The 20000-nt window shown below is 44.2% G+C and overlaps 1 protein-coding gene across 6 annotated transcripts in view; it reads right to left on the bottom strand.

The window, feature by feature from the left end:
- The window catches only part of LOC129858682 (neuroligin-3-like), a gene marked incomplete at its 3' end in the record, with an annotated part of 492031 nt that overhangs the window by 309260 nt on the left and 162771 nt on the right, over positions 1-20000 (bottom strand). For 2 of the 6 annotated variants that reach the window (XM_055927987.1, XM_055927985.1), the window contains 2 exon segments: positions 12576-12635; positions 18788-19563. In XM_055927987.1, coding sequence (XP_055783962.1) covers positions 12576-12635; positions 18788-19292 — 565 coding nt within the window. 6 annotated transcript variants of the gene reach the window in all.

A 20000-nucleotide genomic window follows, 5' to 3' on the forward strand; every position in this document is an offset into this window, starting at 1 on the left:
TCTCTCTCCCTTTCCATCCCCCCTCTCGCTGTCCCCCCACTCCTCCCTCCCCCATCTATCTCTCTCTCTCTCTCTAATTCTCTACCCCCCCTCCTCTCCAGGCAGGGTTGAGTGTGAGTGGGCCAGCCAAAGGGATTACCACACTGAGTTACTGTCAGCCATGCCCCAGACAGTCTAATGGGGATTGGGCCTCTTTTGCAGTTTTCATAGCTCTCTGGCAAACCCAGGTCAGTGGGCTTCTCTCTCTCTCTCAATTCAATTCAATTTCAGGGCTTTATTGGCACGGGAAACGTATGTTTACATTCCCAAAGCAAGTGAAATAGATAAACAAAAGTGAAATAAACAATACAAATATATTATTAAAAAATGCTCCCTCTCTCTCTCCTTCACTCCCTCTCTCTATCTCTCTCTCCATTTCTCTCTCCTTCACTCCCTCTCTCTATCTCTCTCTCCATTTCTCTCTCCTTCACTCCCTCTCTCTATCTCTCTCTCCATTTCTATCTCCTTCACTCCCTCTCTCTATCTCTCTCTCCATTTCTCTCTCCTTCACTCCCTCTCTCTATCTCTCTCTCCATTTCTCTCTCCTTCACTCCCTCTCTCTATCTCTCTCTCCATTTCTCTCTCCTGCACTCCCTCTCTCTATCTATCTCTCCATTTCTCTCTCCTTCACTCCCTCTCTCTATCTCTCTCTCCCTCTCTCTCTCCTTCACTCCCTCTCTCTATCTCTATCTCCATTTCTCTCTCCTTCACTCCCTCTCTCTCTCTCTCTCCATTTCTCTCTCCTTCACTTCCTCTCTCTATCTCTCTCTCCATTTCTCTCTCCTTCACTCCCTCTCTCTATCTCTCTCTCAATTTCTCTCTCCTTCACTCCCTCTCTATCTCTCTTTCCATTTCTCTCTCCTTCACTCCCTCTCTCTATCTCTCTCTCCATTTCTCTCTCCGTGTGACTGGTATAATCTAGGGACGGGTTTCAGGCCTTTAACAGCAATCAGCTAGAGAATGGCAGCACTGTTACATGGCAGAGCTGTACGTAAGAGCAGCTGCATGGGAATGGCAGTCGAGTGGCCCGACAATCAACGACAGGACTTGAAAATGAGTTTTCTCTCCACTTGTCTCAACCTGTCTGATGAAGGAGGTTAAACGTTGAAGGGCAGAGAGGCTAACGTGCCCCGTATGCCTCTCAGTCATCTCTGACACCATCTGGAGAACTGTTAACTCCATGGCAGATCGATTTCAAAGCTCACCTGCACTGTCTACTCACATTGAAACTGCATTTAACTGCAAGTTTATAATAAGGACAAACACACCTAGTGGCAGAGCACCATATAGGGTAATGAGTTGTCATTGGAGAGGAACACAGCACCATATAGGGTAATGAGTTGTCATTGGAGAGGAACACAGCACCATATAGGGTAATGAGTTGTCATTGGAGAGGAACACAGCACCATATAGGGTAATGAGTTGTCATTGGAGAGGAACACAGGACCATATAGGGTAATGAGTTGTCATTGGAGAGGAACACAGCACCATATAGGGTAATGAGTTGTCATTGGAGAGGAACACAGGACCAGACAGACAGACCCTGATGAGGGTTGTGGACCTGACGGGCCTGGACATTACAGTCCACATGACCTTAGCACATACCTGCCAGGCCTGGACATTACAGTCCACATGACCTTAGCCCATACCTGCCAGGCCTGGACATTACAGTCCACATGACCTTAGCACATACCTGCCAGGCCTGGACATTACAGTCCACATGACCTTAGCCCATACCTGCCAGGCCTGGACATTACAGTCCACATGACCTTAGCCCATACCTGCCAGGCCTGGACATTACAGTCCACATGACCTTAGCACATACCTGCCAGGCCTGGACATTACAGTCCACATGACCTTAGCCCATACCTGCCAGGCCTAGACATTACAGTGCACATGACCTTAGCCCATACCTGCCAGGCCTGGACATTACAGTCCACATGACCTTAGCCCATACCTGCCAGGCCTAGACATTACAGTCCACATGACCTTAGCCCATACCTGCCAGGCCTAGACATTACAGTGCACATGACCTTAGCCCATACCTGCCAGGCCTGGACATTACAGTCCATGTGACCTTAGCCCATACCTGCCAGGCCTGGACATTACAGTGCACCAGCCAGCGGTGGAAAAACTAAGGAAGGTCATCTGTTGTGTGGTCAACGCTCGGTGACGCCCTGGTCACCGCAACTTACTGAAGCATGACAAACATGCTCTATTCATCCCCTTCTGACTATCCTTAGTCTATACCTTTATAGAGGCTCTATTCAGCCCCTTCTGACTATCCCTGGTCTATACCTTTCTAGAGGCTCTATTCAGCCCCTTCTGACTATCCCTGGTCTATACCTTTATAGAGGCTCTATTCAGCCCCTTCTGACTATCCCTGGTCTATACCTTTATAGAGGCTCTATTCATCCCCTTCTGACTATCCCTGGTCTATACCTTTATAGAGGCTCTATTCAGCCCCTTCTGACTATCCCTGGTCTATACCTTTATAGAGGCTCTATTCATCCCCTTCTGACTATCCCTGGTCTATACCTTTATAGAGGCTCTATTCATCCCCTTCTGACTATCCCTGGTCTATACCTTTATAGAGGCTCTATTCAGCCCCTTCTGACTATCCCTGGTCTATACCTTTATAGAGGCTCTATTCATCCCCTTCTGACTATCCCTGGTCTATACCTTTATAGAGGCTCTATTCAGCCCCTTCTGACTATCCCTGGTCTATACCTTTATAGAGGCTCTATTCAGCCCCTTCTGACTATCCCTGGTCTATACCTTTCTAGAGGCTCTATTCAGCCCCTTCTGACTATCCTTAGTCTATACCTTTATAGAGGCTCTATTCATCCCCTTCTGACTATCCCTGGTCTATACCTTTATAGAGGCTCTATTCAGCCCCTTCTGACTATCCTTAGTCTATACCTTTATAGAGGCTCTATTCAGCCTCTTCTGACTATCCCTGGTCTATAACTTTATAGAGGCTCTATTCAGCCCCTTCTGACTATCCCTGGTCTATACCTTTATAGAAGCTCTATTCAGCCACTTCTGACTATCCCTGGTCTATACCTTTATAGAGGCTCTATTCAGCCCCTTCTGACTATCCCTGGTCTATACCTTTATAGAAGCTCTATTCAGCCCATTGTGATGGATCAAGGACATGTTTTAAAAGCTCTCTCTTCGTGTGTATGACTGAAAGAGATGTGGATAATCAACACTTCTCTCTGTATAACTAGACTGTTGGCTGGTCAGTGTCCTCGTCTGGGGAGATTATGACAGTTGGCTGGTCTCTGTAGCCTGGGGCTGTCTGACCAGGACTGGTGAGACATAGAGAGACAGTGGTCTCTGTATTCTGGGGCTGTCTGACCAGGACTGGTGAGACATAGAGAGACAGTGGTCTCTGTATTCTGGGGCTGTCTAACTAGGACTGGTGAGACATAGAGAGACAGTGGTCTCTGTAGCCTGGGGCTGTCTGACTAGGACTGGTGAGACATAGAGAGACAGTGGTCTCTGTAGCCTGGGGCTGTCTGACCAGGACTGGTGAGACATAGAGAGACAGTGGTCTCTGTATTCTGGGGCTGTCTGACCAGGACTGGTGAGACATAGAGAGACAGTGGTCTCTGTATTCTGGGGCTGTCTGACCAGGACTGGTGAGACATAGAGAGACAGTGGTATCTGTATTCTGGGGCTGTCTGACCAGGACTGGTGAGACATAGAGAGACAGTGGTCGAGACAGTGGTCTCTGTAGCCTGGGGCTGTCTGACCAGGACTGGTGAGACATAGAGAGACAGTGGTCTCTGTATTCTGGGGCTGTCTGACCAGGACTGGTGAGACATAGAGAGACAGTGGACTCTGTATTCTGGGGCTGTCTGACCAGGACTGGTGAGACATAGAGAGACAGTGGTCTCTGTAGTCTGGGGCTGTCTGACCAGGACTGGTGAGACATAGAGAGACAGTGGTCTCTGTAGCCTGGGGCTGTCTGACTAGGACTGGTGAGACATAGAGAGACAGTGGTCTCTGTATTCTGGGGCTGTCTGACCAGGACTGGTGAGACATAGAGAGACAGTGGTCTCTGTATTCTGGGGCTGTCTGACCAGGACTGGTGAGACATAGAGAGACAGTGGTCTCTGTATTCTGGGGCTGTCTGACCAGGACTGGTGAGACATAGAGAGACAGTGGTCTCTGTAGCCTGGGGCTGTCTGACCAGGACTGGTGAGACATAGAGAGACAGTGGTCTCTGTAGCCTGGGGCTGTCTGACCAGGACTGGTGAGACATAGAGAGACAGTGGTCTCTGTAGCCTGGGACTGTCTGACCAGGACTGGTGAGACATAGAGAGACAGTGGTCTCTGTAGCCTGGGGCTGTCTGACCAGGACTGGTGAGACATAGAGAGACAGTGGTCTCTGTAGCCTGGGGCTGTCTGACCAGGACTGGTGAGACATAGAGAGACAGTGGTCTCTGTAGCCTGGGGCTGTCTGACCAGGACTGGTGAGACATAGAGAGAGGGTATTGTACAGTTCTTCACTTTCCGAGCTCTTTTTACATCTCTCTCTTTTTCTCGATCGGTCTGAATCCTATCCACTGGGCAAACACTGGTTGAATCAACATTGTGTCCAATACCTTTCAAATAACTGATGTTAAACCAACGTGGAATAGATATTGAATAACGTCTGTGCTCATTGGGTTCTCCCTCTTTCTCTCTCTCTCCTTGCCTCTATCTCTATCTTGTCTTACTCTCTCTGTCTCTCTCTCTCTCTCTCTCTCTGTCTCTCTCTCTCTCCTTGCCTCTATCTCTATCTTGTCTTACTCTCTCTGTCTCTCTCTCCTTGCCTCTATCTCTATCTTGTCTTACTCTCTCTCTCTCTCTCTGTCTCTCTCTCTCTCTCTCATTGCCTCTATCTCTATCTTGTCTTACTCTCTCTGTCTCTCTCTCTCTCTCTCTCTCTCTCTCTCTCTCTCTCTCTGTCTCTCTCTCTCTCTCCTTGCCTCTATCTCTATCTTGTCTTACTCTCTCTGTCTCTCTCTCTGTCTCTCTCTCTCTCTCTCTCTCTCTCTCTCTCCTTGCCTCTATCTCTATCTTGTCTTACTCTCTCTGTCTCTCTCTCTCTCTCTCTCTCTCTCTCTCTCTCTCTCTCTCTCTCTGTCTCTCTCTCCTTGCCTCTATCTCTATCTTGTCTTTCTCTCTCTCTCTCTCTCTCTCTCTCTCTCTCTCTCTCTCTCTCTCTCTCTCTCTCTCTCTCTCTCCTTGCCTCTATCTCTATCTTGTCTTACTCTCTCTCTCTCTCTGTCTCTCTCTCTCTCTCTCCTTGCCTCTATCTCTATCTTGTCTTACTCTCTCTGTCTCTCTCTCTCTCTCCTTGCCTCTATCTCTATCTTGTCTTACTCTCTCTGTCTCTCTCTCTCTCTCTCTCTCTCTCTCTCTCTCTCTCTGTCTCTCTCTCTTTCTCTCTCCTTGCCTCTATCTCTATCTTGTCTTACTCTCTCTGTCTCTCTCTCTCTCTCTCCTTGCCTCTATCTCTATCTTGTCTTACTCTCTCTGTCTCTCTCTCTCTCTCTCTCTCTCTCCTTGCCTATCTCTCTCTCTCTCTCTCTCTCTTTCTCCATTCCTATCTCTCTCTCTCTTTCTCTCTCCTTCTCCTCTTCACATTCTGGGCTAAGACACAGACAGACAGGTATTTATTCACAGTGGGTGGTGAGGTTTTCTCTGTCTATAATAGGCAGGTCACTGCACAGTCTGAATAATACAGCAGGAGTTTCAGCAGCTATTCTTAAAATAGCGCCAATGGTGCTTGAAGATTCTGAACAAAAAGAAAACAATATGCTTTGTGTGCAGTGATGTCACATCCTGATCTGTTTCACCTGTCCTTGTGCTTGTCTCCACCCCCCTCATCTTCCCCATTTTCCCCTGTGTATTTATACCTCTGTTTTTTTGTCTGTGCCAGTTCGTCTTTTTTGCCAAGTCAACCAGCGTTTTTCTCCTAGCTCCTGTTTTATTCCCAGTCTCTGTTATTTTCCTCGTCCTCCTGGTTCTGACCCTTGCCTGTCCTGACTCTGAGCCCGCCTGCCTGACCCTTGCCTGTCCTGACTCTGAGCCCGCCTGCCTGACCCTTGCCTGTCCTGACTCTGAGCCCGCCTGCCTGACCCTTGCCTGTCCTGACTCTGAGCCCGCCTGCCTGACCCTTGCCTGTCCTGACTCTGAGCCCGCCTGCCTGACCATTCTGTTTGCTCCTGACCTCGCGCATGCCTGCAGCCCTGTACCGTTTTGGACTCTGTTCTGGTTATGAACTGTTGCCTGTCCCCAACCTGCCTTTTGCCTACGCTTTGGACTAAAATAAATATCAGAACTCAAACCATCTGCCTCCCGTGTCTGCATCTGGGTCTCGCCTTGTGTCGTTATACGTGTTGAGCGGTGTCATCATATGTTGGTATAGTCTGGCTCATTCAGTATATAGTATGTAACCTTATGTATTTTCATTGTAATGATACCTGACCTTTTCTCCTCACATCATTGTCTAGAATTGGACCTGAAATCATTCAATTGAGAGGTGACAAACAAGACAAAGGCGTGACGCGCTCCTATCACGACTGCTTATTGTTGCTTGGCAACAATCATACAACCATTGTATTGCAAGCCGAATGCCACGCTTCTTCCTCAGAATTAATCAGTGTACCTCTTGAGGATCCATGTTCGTGAAGAGATTGGAACTTCACAATATAGCTGTTATAATGAAAAGGTTTGTAGATACTGTACCAACAGATCCCTGGTGGGTGTATGACTCTGTTCCAATATAAAGGTCCAACTGTTAGAGGTGTTTCAATGGAGTCCATAACTTCATACACCACTGACACATATTACTGTACAATTACTAAGAAAGTAACAGGAGGGACGGAAACCGAAACACACAATCAACATGTTCTGTACTATTGTAGAAATGTACTGCATAGACTATCATGTCACTCTAGAATGTAGTGCATAGACTATCATGTCACTCTAGAATGTACTGCGTGGACTATCATGTCACTCTAGAATGTACTGCATGGATTATCATGTCACTCTAGAATGTACTGCATGGATTATCATGTCACTCTAGAATGTACTGCATGGATTATCATGTCACTCTAGAATGTACTGCGTGGAATATCATGTCACTCTAGAATGTACTGCATAGACTATCATGTCACTCTAGAATGTACTGCATGGATTATCATGTCACTCTAGAATGAACTGCATGGATTATAGTGTCACTCTAGAATGTACTGCGTGGACTATCATGTCACTCTAGAATGTAGTGCATAGACTATCATGTCACTCTAGAATGTACTGCGTGGACTATCATGTCACTCTAGAATGTACTGCATGGATTATCATGTCACTCTAGAATGTACTGCGTGGACTATCATGTCACTCTAGAATGTACTGCATGGACTATCATGTCTCTCTAGAATGTACTGCATGGATTATCATGTCACTCTAGAATGTAGTGGATGGATTATCTTGTCACTCTAGAATGTACTGCATGGACTATCATGTCACTCTAGAATGTACTGCGTGGACTATCATGTCTCTCTAGAATGTAGTGCATAGACTATCATGTCACTCTAGAATGTAGTGGATGGATTATCTTGTCACTCTAGAATGTACTGTGTGGACTATCATGTCACTCTAGAATGTACTGCACGGATTATCTTGTCACTCTAGAATGTACTGCATGGACTATCATGTAACTCTAGAATGTACTGCGTGGACTATCATGTCACTCTAGAATGTACTGAATGGACTATCATGTCACTCTAGAATGTACTGCATGGACTATCATGTCACTCTAGAATGTACTGCGTGGACTATCATGTCACTCTAGAATGTACTGCATGGATTATCTTGTCACTCTAGAATGTACTGGATGGACTATCATGTCACTCTAGAATGTACTGCATGGATTATCTTGTCATTCTAGAATGTACTGCGTGGACTATCATGTCACTCTAGAATGTAGTGCATAGACTATCATGTCACTCTATAATGTAGTGGATGGATTATCTTGTCACTCTAGAATGTACTGCATGGACTATCATGTCACTCTAGAATGTACTGCGTGGACTATCATGTCTCTCTAGAATGTAGTGCATAGACTATCATGTCTCTCTAGAATGTAGTGCATAGACTATCATGTCACTCTAGAGTGTAGTGGATGGATTATCTTGTCACTCTAGAATGTACTGCGTGGACTATCATGTCACTCTAGAATTTACTGCGTGGACTATCATGTCACTCTAGAATGTACTGCACGGATTATCTTGTCACTCTAGAATGTACTGCATGGACTATCATGTCACTCTAGAATGTACTGCATGGACTATCATGTCACTCTAGAATGTACTGCACGGATTATCTTGTCACTCTAGAATGTACTGCATGGACTATCATGTCACTCTAGAATGTACTGCATGGATTATCTTGTCACTCTAGAATGTACTGCGTGGACTATCATGTCACTAGAATGTACTGCATGAATTATCTTGTTACTCTAGAATGCACTCCGTGGACTAGCATGTCTCTCTAGAATGTACTGCATGGACTTACATGTCTCTCTAGAATGTACTGAATGGACTATCATGTCACTCTAGAATGTACTGCATGGACTATCATGTCACTCTAGAATGTACTTCGTGGACTATCATGTCACTCTAGAATGTACTGCACGGATTATCTTGTCACTCTAGAATGTACTGCATGGACTATCATGTCACTCTAGAATGTACTGCACGGATTATCTTGTCACTCTAGAATGTACTGCATGGACTATCATGTCACTCTAGAATGTACTGCATAGACTATCATGTCTCTCTAGAATGTACTGAATGGACTATCATGTCACTCTAGAATGTACTGCATGGACTATCGTGTCACTCTAGAATGTACTTCGTGGACTATCATGTCACTCTAGAATGTACTGCACGGATTATCTTGTCACTCTAGAATGTACTGCATGGACTATCATGTCACGCTAGAATGTACTGCATGGATTATCTTGTCACTCTAGAATGTACTCCGTGGACTATCATGTCTCTCTAGAATGTACTGCATGGACTATCATGTCTCTCTAGAATGTACTGCATGGATTATCTTGTCACTCTAGAATGTAGTGCGTGGACTATCATGTCACTCTAGAATGTACTGCATAGACTATCACGTCCCTCTAGAATGTACTGCATAGACTATCATGTCCCTCTAGAATGTACTGCGTGGGCTATCATGTCACTCTAGAATGTACTGCATGGACTATCATGTCTCTCTAGAATGTCCTGCCTGGACTATCATGTCACTCTAGAATGTACTGCGTGGACTATCATGTCACTCTAGAATGTACTGCGTGGACTATCATGTCACTCTAGAATGTACTGCACGGATTATCTTGTCACTCTAGAATGTACTGCATGGACTATCATGTCACTCTAGAATGTACTGCATGGATTATCTTGTCACTCTAGAATGTACTGCGTGGACTATCATGTCACTCTAGAATGTACTGCATGGATTATCTTGTCACTCTAGAATGTACTGCGTGGACTATCATGTCACTCTAGAATGTACTGCATAGACTATCATGTCCCTCTAGAATGTACTGCGTGGACTATCATGTCACTCTAGAATGTACTGCATGGACTATCATGTCCCTCTAGAATGTACTCCGTGGACTTTCATGTCTCTCTAGAATGCACTGTATGGATTATAATGTCACTCTAGAATGTACTGCGTCGACTATTATGTCACTCTAGAATGTACTGCGTGGACTATCATGTCACTCTAGAATGTACTGCGTGGACTATCATGTATCTCTAGAATGTACTGCGTGGACTATCATGTCACTCTAGAATGTACTGCGTGGACTATCATGTCACTCTAGAATGTACTGCATGGACTATCATGTAACTCTAGAATGTACTGCATGGATTATCATGTCACTCTAGAATGTACTGCATGGACTATCATGTAACTCTAGAATGTACTGCGTGGACTATCATGTTTCTCTAGAATGTACTGCGTGGACTATCATGTCACTCTAGAATGTACTGCGTGGACTATCATGTCACTCTAGAATGTACTGCGTGGACTATCATGTATCTCTAGAATGTACTGCGTGGACTATCATGTCACTCTAGAATGTACTGCGTGGACTATCATGTCACTCTAGAATGTACTGCATGGACTAGCATGTCACTCTGGAATGTACTGCGTGGACTATCATGTCACTAGAATGTACTGCGTGGATTATCATGTCACTCTAGAATGTACTGCATGGATTATCATGTCACTCTAGAATCCCATTGTTGTAAAAGGAATGACCTGATTTGATGTTGACTATCCTCACACTCCTTCTAGAGCAGAATCATGACTAGATACAATTATTTCATTAACATACTTGCTGAAGTTTAACAAAGTTCGCATCACGAGAAGTTTTCAACATACTATAGCACAACATAATAATCAATGCTGTATATCCATGCATTAGATAACAAACTTTGACGAAGACCAAAGTTATTCCAAATGAAACATTTCAGAATACAATTTAAACTGTCCCAGCAACCCTTTCCATTTCAATGAGCTAGAAAATTACAGCTCTAGTGTTGAAGAGGATGCTGAGAGGGTATGGAACACACTAAGCACGTCCCAAATAGCACCATGTTCCCTAAATAGTGCACTACTTTTGACCAGGGCCCTATGGACCATGATCAAAAGTAGTGCACTATATAGGGAATAGGGTGTCATTTAAGACACATTCACAGTCACCCCTTCAGCACAATCATATGTCACAAAAGTAACATAGCAAACACATGATAAACCATTTCCTCATTACGAAACATGAGGAAGTTAATTGAAAATGTTTCCAAGTGGAGTTTGAATATTAAAGTGATATTTCTGTGTGTATTCCACTACTGGGACTAATTCAGAAACGCCTGGGGGGGCTCCGTCTGTCTCAAACTAAATTGGTTTACTAAAGTGAGCGGGACTGTGTGTGTGTGTGTGTGTGTGTGTGTGTGTGTGTGTGTGTGTGTGTGTGTGTGTGTGTGTGTGTGTGTGTGTGTGTGTGTGTGTGTGTGTGTGTGTGTGTGTGTGTGTGTGTGTGTGTGTGTGTGTGTGTGTGCGTGTGTGTGCGTGTGTGTGTGTATGTGCGTGTGTGTGCGTGTGTGTGCGTGCGTCTGCAAGATCACTAGGCGAGGTTAATTGCTGAGCTTCAAACGTAACGTGTCTGAGATTTCCGACTGCTTAAACTAACAGAACGTTAAATTTAGGTTCAATATGAGCTTTAATATTAAGGCTTCTGATAATGACAATGTTTATAGGTCAATTAACTGGATTTTGGCAAATATGAGATTCGTGGCCTTTTTGCTGTGATTAAATGTATGAACTTTACCTGTTGCTCCTGGAAATGACAGTACAGAACTTACTGTTGCCGCAGACAAATGCAAATAACAGTTACAGAATATTGATCACGGTTTGTATCCATTCATTCGCGGTATTGAAAGTTTGTATGAATTCCAAGAGGTGTAATGACTCTAATCCAATCTATCTCAACACCATGATGCATCTTTTTCTCTGCAGGAGAATATTTGCTTGTTGTGAGTTATGATTTCCAGACAGAACTTGTCCTCAGAGCATCCCAAATGGCAAATATTGGCCCTGGTCAAAAGTAGTCCACTATATAGGGACTAGAGGGCCATTTGGAATGCATTCCTCGACTGTTGTGTGAAGATGTAATCAACAGCCTCAAAGGCTTTCTTTTCTTGTCTCCTTTGACAAATATTTGCAATAATTCTTTATGTTCGATCAGAGAATATAACACAAAAATGACTGAAGTTCCTCTCATTCCAACCCTGATTTAGTTTTATATAACTTTAAAAGGGGCAATCCAGGATTAGAAAACAAATAACAATATATTTGATTTAAATCGGAAAAAAAGGATGTACCAATCACAGATTGCCCCTTTAACTCTAATTTGTGTAATATGACTTTAAATTGGCAGTTCTGCTTCTGATTGAATCAGCCTTGTTATTTTCATTCAGAAGAATTGATCTGTTTGTCGTCGTGATTTAGCCTGGAAGGCTGTCAATTACTGACTTGTTGGACCAATTCCATCCACATTGTCACGTTTGAATTGGTTTTGATAAACAATTAAGTTGTGTGTAAAATAAAATACATACAATACAGTGCTTTCATAGAAAAATCAAACCTATTGATGAAAAATACATGCAAGGCATTCAATCTTTAGGGACTTAATTTTACAGGGAATTCCAACAACTTCCCCTTTATTTCTTTAACGCACGCACACACGCACGCACGCACACACACGCACACACACGCACGCGCACACGCACGCACACACACACGTCCAGGTTAATGAGAACTGTAGGTCAACTGCTCATCCCAGTTAGCAGTTTGATTTGAGGGTTGATAGGTGCTGATATCTGGCTTTAGAGAGGAGGCCTTCTCTCTCCTGTCTCGTTCTCTTTCACTCCCACCGTGTTGTCTGTCTTACATACCTCCTTTTCTACACATTTTCTTGTTGGGTTTCCTGGCGCATTCCTTGGATATTCTTTTGACTGTAAAATGAATAAAAAAAACTACAAAATAACAGAAGGCTCTGGAAAAGACCTGGAAGGTGACATGCAACAACTTCAGATTGAGCCAAACCCAAACCCCCCAACCCCCCCCTTCCCCCGTCCCTCCCTTCCTCATCAACAACAACAACGACAGAGGGTCTGTCCAGAGAGTAACTGGGGGTGTTTCTGCAGAAATATTCCAAAATGGTGGAATGAATTTGCTGCACGTTGGAACACAAGAAGCCCATATTCACATGCACTTCTATATAAGACCCCTTACCACCACACAGTAGTTTCCTCAATGCCTGCTCCAGCACACTGACAACACTATTTACTGTTCCAATTACAATGAAATTGTATGCAATATTTTGTATCACTATGATACTGGGACAACTTACCATTTCAAGCTTCGCTGTGTGGGTCTTAATGGATTGAAATGTACAGCACCAGTCAATAGTTTGAACACACCTACTCTTTCAAGGGTTTATCTTTCTTTGTACTATTTTCAACCATAAAACTATGAAATAACACATATGAAATCATGAATTCTCTCCTTAAGATTTAAACATTTGATGATCTAGTTTCGTTGGTGGAGTTTAAACACTTGATCGATGTATATATCACAGAAGAGTGTAATTGTCTTCAGGACAGCTGTTTTTTTAGTCAAGACTTTTGTGTTTTTTAACGTAATATGTAACTGTTGTACTGTATGTGTGTCTATAGTTTTGTTTAATGTATGTAAGTTGTTGTGTCTGAAACTTTGTTCCTGCTGCTGCTATTGGACCAGGTCTCTCTTGGAAAATAGATGTTATCTCAATGAGAAATGCCTGTATAAATAAAGGTTAAATACATTTTTTTTTAAATGTAGTAACCAAAAAAGTGTTAAACAAATCAAAATATATTTTATATTCGAGATTCTTCAAAGTATCCACCCTTGATGACATCTTTGCACACTTTAGGCATTCCCTCAACCAGCTTCATGAGGTAGTCACCAGGAATGCATTTCAATTAACAGGTGTGGCTTGTTAAAAGTTCATTGTTGAATTTATTTCCCTCTAAATGCATTTGAGCCAATCAGTTGTGTTGTGACAAGGTAGGGGTGGTATACAGAAGATAGCCCTATTTGGTAAATTACCAAGTCCATATTATGACAAGAACAGCTCAAATAAGCAAAGAGAAACGACAGTCCATCATTAAGTCTTCTACACCTGCATTGCTTGCTGTTTGGGGTTTCAGGCTGGGTTTCTGTACAGCACTTTGAGATATCAGCTGATGTACGAAGGGCTATATAAATCAATTTGATTTGATTTGATGTAAGTCAACGTTTAAGTCAACATTTCAAGAACTTTGAAAGTTTCTTCAAGTGCAGTTGCAAAACCCATCAAGCGCTATGATGAAACTGGCTCTCATGAGGACTGCCACAGGAAAGGAAGACCCAGAGTTACCTCTGCTGCAGAGGATAAGTTCATTAGAGTTAACTGCACCTCAGATTACAGCCCAAATAAATGCTTCACAGAGTTCAAGTAACAGACACATTTCAACATCAACTGTTCAGAGGAGACTGTGTGAATCAGGCTTTCATGGTCGAATAGATGCAAGTGGGCAGCTGGGACACCAATAAGAAGAAGAGACTTGCTTGGAACAAGAAACACGAGCAATGGACATTAGACCAGTGGAAATCTGTCCTTTGGTCTGATGAGTCCAAATTTTAGATTTCTAGTTCCAACCACCGTGTCTTTGTGAGACACAGAGTAGGTGAACATATGATCTCCGCATGTGTGGTTCCCACCGCGAAGCATGGAGGAGAAGGTGTGATGGTGCGGGGGTGCTATGCTGGTGACACTATCGTTGATTTATTTAGAATTCAAGGCACATTTAACCAGCATGGCTATCACAGTATTCTGCAGCGATACGCCATCTATGGTAGAAAAATTACAAGATTAGATTTTAATACTGTTTATGCATCAAATAAGGTTTGATGAGTACTCTCTCATCTGTTTCTGTTGGACTGAGTTAGGCTTCTGGGGGTTGGCGGTAGCAATTGATTTATGATGACTTGGTGACAAAACCTACAGCTTGCACTCTATAGAATGAGTTGGTATTTGTATACGGTACCAGGGAGGAAATGTTTCTGGTGTGGACAGCTGATGCGAGGAACCTTGTCTTAGGGGCCTGGGCCTGCTTTCTATACAATTGGAAAAGTCTTCACAGTAAATGCTATCTGGCTGGGGGATACTCCTTTCTCACATACAAATCCTAACCTTTTGACAAATTCCAGATGTCTGAGTATGGGATCGACCAGCTTTATTATTTCAATAATTAATCAATATTAAATCAAGATGATTTTTTGAAGAAATAACAGTCTCTCTCAGTTGATTAGAATATTCCACGACAGATATAGCCCTTGGTTCACTCCAGACACTGTAAAGTCCATGGAGAATAATAGCACTTCCTCCCAGCTGCCAACTGTACTGAGGCTAGGTAACACTGTCACCACCGATAAATCCACGATAATCGAGAATTTCAATAAGCATTTCTCTATGGCTGGCCATGCTTTCCTCCTGGCTACCCCAACACCGACCAACAGCTCCGCACCCCCCGCAGCTACTTGCCCAGGCCTCCCCAGCTTCTCCTTCACCCAAATCCAGATAGCAGATGTTCTGAAAGAGCTGCAAAACCTGGACCCGTACAAATCAGCTGGGATAGACAACCTGGACCCTCGATTCCTAAAATGATCCGCCGCCATTGTTGCAACCCCTATTACAAGTCTCTTCAACCTCTCTTTCGTATCGTCCGAGATCCCTAAGGATTGGAAAGCTGCCGCGGTCATCCCCCTCTTCAAAGCGGGTGACACTCTAGACACAAACTGTTATAGACCTATATCCATCCTGCCCTGCCTTTCTAAAGTCTTCGAAAGCCAAGTTAATAAACAGATCACTGACCATTTCGAATCCTACCGTACCTTCTCCGCTGTGCAATCCGGTTTCCGAGCTGGTCACGGGTGCACCTCAGCCATGCTCAAGGTACTAAACGATATCATAACCGCCATCGATCAAATACAGTACTGTGCAGCCGTCTTCATCTACCTAGCCAAGGCTTTCGACTCTGTCAATCACCGTATTCTTATCGGCAGACTCAAGAGCCTTGGTTTCTCAAATGACTGCCTCGCCTGGTTCAGCAACTACTTCTCAGACAGAGTTCAGTGTGTCAAATCGGAGGGCCTGTTGTCCGGACCTCTGGCTGTCTCTAGGGGGTACCACAGGGTTCAATTCTCGGGCCGACTCTTTTCTCTGTATATATCAACGATGTCGCTTTTGCTGCGGGTGATTCCCTGATCCACCTCTACGCAGACGACACCATTCTGTATACATCTGGCCCTTTTTTGGACACTGTGTTAACAAACCTCCAAACGAGCTTCAATGCCATACAACACTCCTTCTGTGGCCTCCAACTGCTCTTAAACGCTAGTAAAACTAAATGCATGCTTTTCAACCGATCGCTGCCCGCACCCGCCCACAAATACCTAGGTGTCTGGTTAGACTGTAAACTCTCCTTCCAGACTCATAATACTAGAGACAGCAGGAGCGGTAGAGATACTCTTAATGATCGGCTATAAAAAGCCAACTGACATTTACTCCTGAGGTGCTGACTTGCTGCACCCTCGACAACTACTGTGATTAATATTATTTGACCATGCTGGTCATTTATGAACATTTGAACATCTTGGCCATGTTCTGTTATAATCTCCACCCGGCACAGCCAGAAGAGGACTGGCCACCCCTCATAGTTTGGTTCCTCTCTAGGTTTCGTCCTAGGTTTTGGCCTTTCTAGGGAGTTTTTCCTAGCCACCCTGCTTCTACACCTGCATTGCTTGCTGTTTGGGGTTTTAGGCTGGGTTTCTGTACAGCACTTTGAGATATCAGCTGATGTAAGCAGGGCTTTATAAATATATTTTATTTGATTTTGATTTGATAATAAACATCTCCAATCCAAAATAAAATCTAGAATTGGCTTCCTATTTCACAATAAAGCCTCTTTTACTCATGCTGCCAAACATACCCTCGTAAAATTGACCATCCTACCGATTCTCGACTTCGGCGATGTCATTTACTAAATAGCCTCCAACACTCTACTCAGCAAACTGGATGCAGTCTATCACAGTGCCATCCGTTTTTCCCCACTGGCTCCAGGTCATCTATAAGTCTATGCTAGGTAAAGCTCCGCCTTATCTCAGCTCACTGGCCATGATAACAACACCCACCCGTAGCACGCGCTCCAGCAGGTATATCTCACTGGTCATCCCCAAAGCCAACACCTGCTTTGGCCGCCTTTCCTTCCAGTTCTCTGCTGCCAGTGACTGGAACGAATTTCAAAAATCGCTGAAGCTGTAGACTTATATTTCCCTCAATAACTTTAAACATCAGCTATCTGAGCAGCTGTAAATAGCCCACCCAATCTACCTACTCCTTCCCCATATTGTTTTTATTTACTTTTCTGCTCTTTTGCACACCAGTATTTCTACTTGCTCATCATCATCTGCTCATCTATCACTCCAGTGTTAATTTGCTAAATTGTAATCACTTCACTACCATGGCCTATTTATTGCCTTATCTGCTCACGCCATTTGCAGACACTGTATATAGACTTTATTTTTTTTCTATTGTGTTATTGACTGTGTCGCACTGCTTTGCTTTATCTTGGCCAGGTCACAGTTGTAAATGAGAACTTGTTCTCAACTAGCCTACCTGGTTAAATAAAACATTAAATCCCGGGTGGGGCAGTGGTCTAGGGCACTGCATCACAGTGCTATCTGCGCCACCAGAGTCTCTGGGTTCGCACCCAGGCTCTGTCGCAGCCGGCCGCAACCGGGAGGTCCGTGGGGCGACGCACAATTGGCATAGCGTCGTCCGGGTTAGGGAGGGTTTGGCCGGTAGGGATATCCTTGTCCCAGTATGTAAAATGTAATAAAAATGTATGCACTCTACTGTAAGTCGCTCTGGATAAGAGCGTCTGCTAAATGACTAAAATGTAAATGTAAATAAAAAATTTCATAAACATCCCATCTGGTTTGCGCTTAGTGGGACTTACAGGACAATGACCCAACACACCTCCAGGCTGTGTAAGGGCTATTTGACCAAGAAGGAGAGTGATGGAGTTCTGCATCAGATGACCTAGCCTCCACAATCACCCAACCTCAACCCATTTGAGATGGTTTGGGATGAGTCGGACCGCAGAGTGAGGAAAAGCAGCCAACAAGTGCTCAGCATATGTGGGAACTCCTTCAAGACTGTTGGAAAGCATTCCTCATGAAGCTGGTTGAGAGAATGCCAAGAGTGTGTAAAGCTGTCATCAAGGCAAAGGGTGGCTACTTTGAAGAATCAAAAATCTAAAATATTGTTTGATTTGTTTAACACATGTTTGGTTACTACATGACTCCATATGTGTTATTTCATAGTTTTGATGTCTTCACTATTATTCTACATTGTAGAAACTAGTAAAAATAAAGACAAACCCTTGAATGAGTAGGTGTGTCCAAACTTTTGACTGCTACTCTAGGTCTTCAGTCAAAATATTGTATTATTTTGTCTGTTGCACTTGTAACCTATAGTTTACCAAGACCGCAAAGACAAACTCTTGATAAGAATATGAAAGTAAGGGGTCTTACATGGTTTAGTCTGATGCCACAGGCCTCGAGTGTACCAGAATATTTCACCAACCAACCCTACAGAAGATCATTGTCTAATAGCTCATAGCTAATCAATATTTCCCCAGAACACTCACGACAGTAAGGGAAGGGAGTGCACCAAGGTACAGTACTAGGCCCAATCTGTTTCAACATCTGATTGGTTTTTCAACCATTTTGTGTAATATTTTGTTTTTTGGGGGTGTTATTTTTGAATCAACACAAAGAGGAACCTCAAACGGTGGCATGGAAAGGGAGAGTTGATGAAAATAGATGTCTGCCATGGAAGATCAAGTCAGAATGAGGATGCTGGAGATGGTGGTGTTGGAGGACACAGACACAGCATGCACAGGGAGGGCAACACGGCATGCACCACACACACTACAGTAGCGACACACAGTCTCAGAGAGAGATAGAATAAGAGCTAGAAAAGAGTTTGGTTTAATACTCGTATACCCGACCCACTCACCATCCTCCGTTGGAACGTAGATGTTTAGATACAAACAGTCCTCGTTTTGATCCTGTATGTAAGACGCCACTATGTCCAGGCTGAAGGAGAACCATATGGGCATCATAATCTCTGGCACGGCGTTGTGAATATTCTGGGGGCAAACGGGGGCAAAGTGGGTGGCGTTCTTTATCCCCGACCAGGAGGAGGGCGGCTCGGGGGGCAGGAAGCGTTTCTCCCCCACTGGGGAGGCTGCATACGGGACCCCCAAATACTGGTCCACTGGTCCCAGTATCTCACTGGGTAGGGGCACTCTCACCCCCCGGAGTTTCCCATACTGCGTGTTCACAGTGGGGTGGTAGGCCTGGCCTCGGACGGTCACCAAGCAGCAGGAAAAAGTTAGGATCCAGAAAGACGTGGTGATGCTGAGGCTGGAGATGGAGCTGGGTATGTGGGCACCATGCCAGACCCCATGGTCCTGCTGCTGAGAGGAGAACAGACAGTTTCTCCTTGGCAAAAACCACATGGTCCGTCTGAGTGAGTCTCAGCAACAACTGCAAGTGACCAACATACACGTCGGGTCTCCTCCTCAGCTCACAACGTCTTCCCTCTTCTCTTCCCTTCCCTGTCTTCCCCTGTCTTCCCCTGTCTTCCCGTCTATCAGCCCAACAGTCCAGCACCCTTAGATCCACTCATCAGTCTGGAGCAGATAAAACTGAAAAAGTTGCGGTAGTTCTTTTCTTTACGGTCTTCATTCACTGTCCTCTCTTCCTCTTGTCAGATCATCCATCCCGTGCCTGCTGGAGACAGGGAAGAAATAAGATCACAGGAAAATGAATGACTCCAGATAGACAGAAAAACAGTTTGCTCTCATTCGTTTTATTCACAAATGTTTTATTGACTGGTGACGAGGGTTTTTTCTGTCGTGATATAAAACCTGACAGTAAACATGACAGTGCACTTACCCTGCTATCAATCCACACAATCACGGGATCGCCGAGTCGCTGGGGTAAAGTGTTGCACAACTTAGTCCTTTTACTGTTTACTGTTTAAAATGGCACTGAGCTCACTAACAAAATGTCTCTGACATGTCCCCATCTCACATTACATACAAAATACATACCAAGAGAACATTATATAACTGTTTAGAAAATGAAAAACACCAAAACCTACACTATCAACAGTTTTTAATTACTTCCAATAACATTAATATTTTTAAATGTCATTTCTCCTC

Source organism: Salvelinus fontinalis, chromosome 6 (assembly GCF_029448725.1).
Source record: "Salvelinus fontinalis isolate EN_2023a chromosome 6, ASM2944872v1, whole genome shotgun sequence".
Taxonomy (NCBI): Eukaryota; Metazoa; Chordata; class Actinopteri; order Salmoniformes; family Salmonidae; genus Salvelinus; species Salvelinus fontinalis.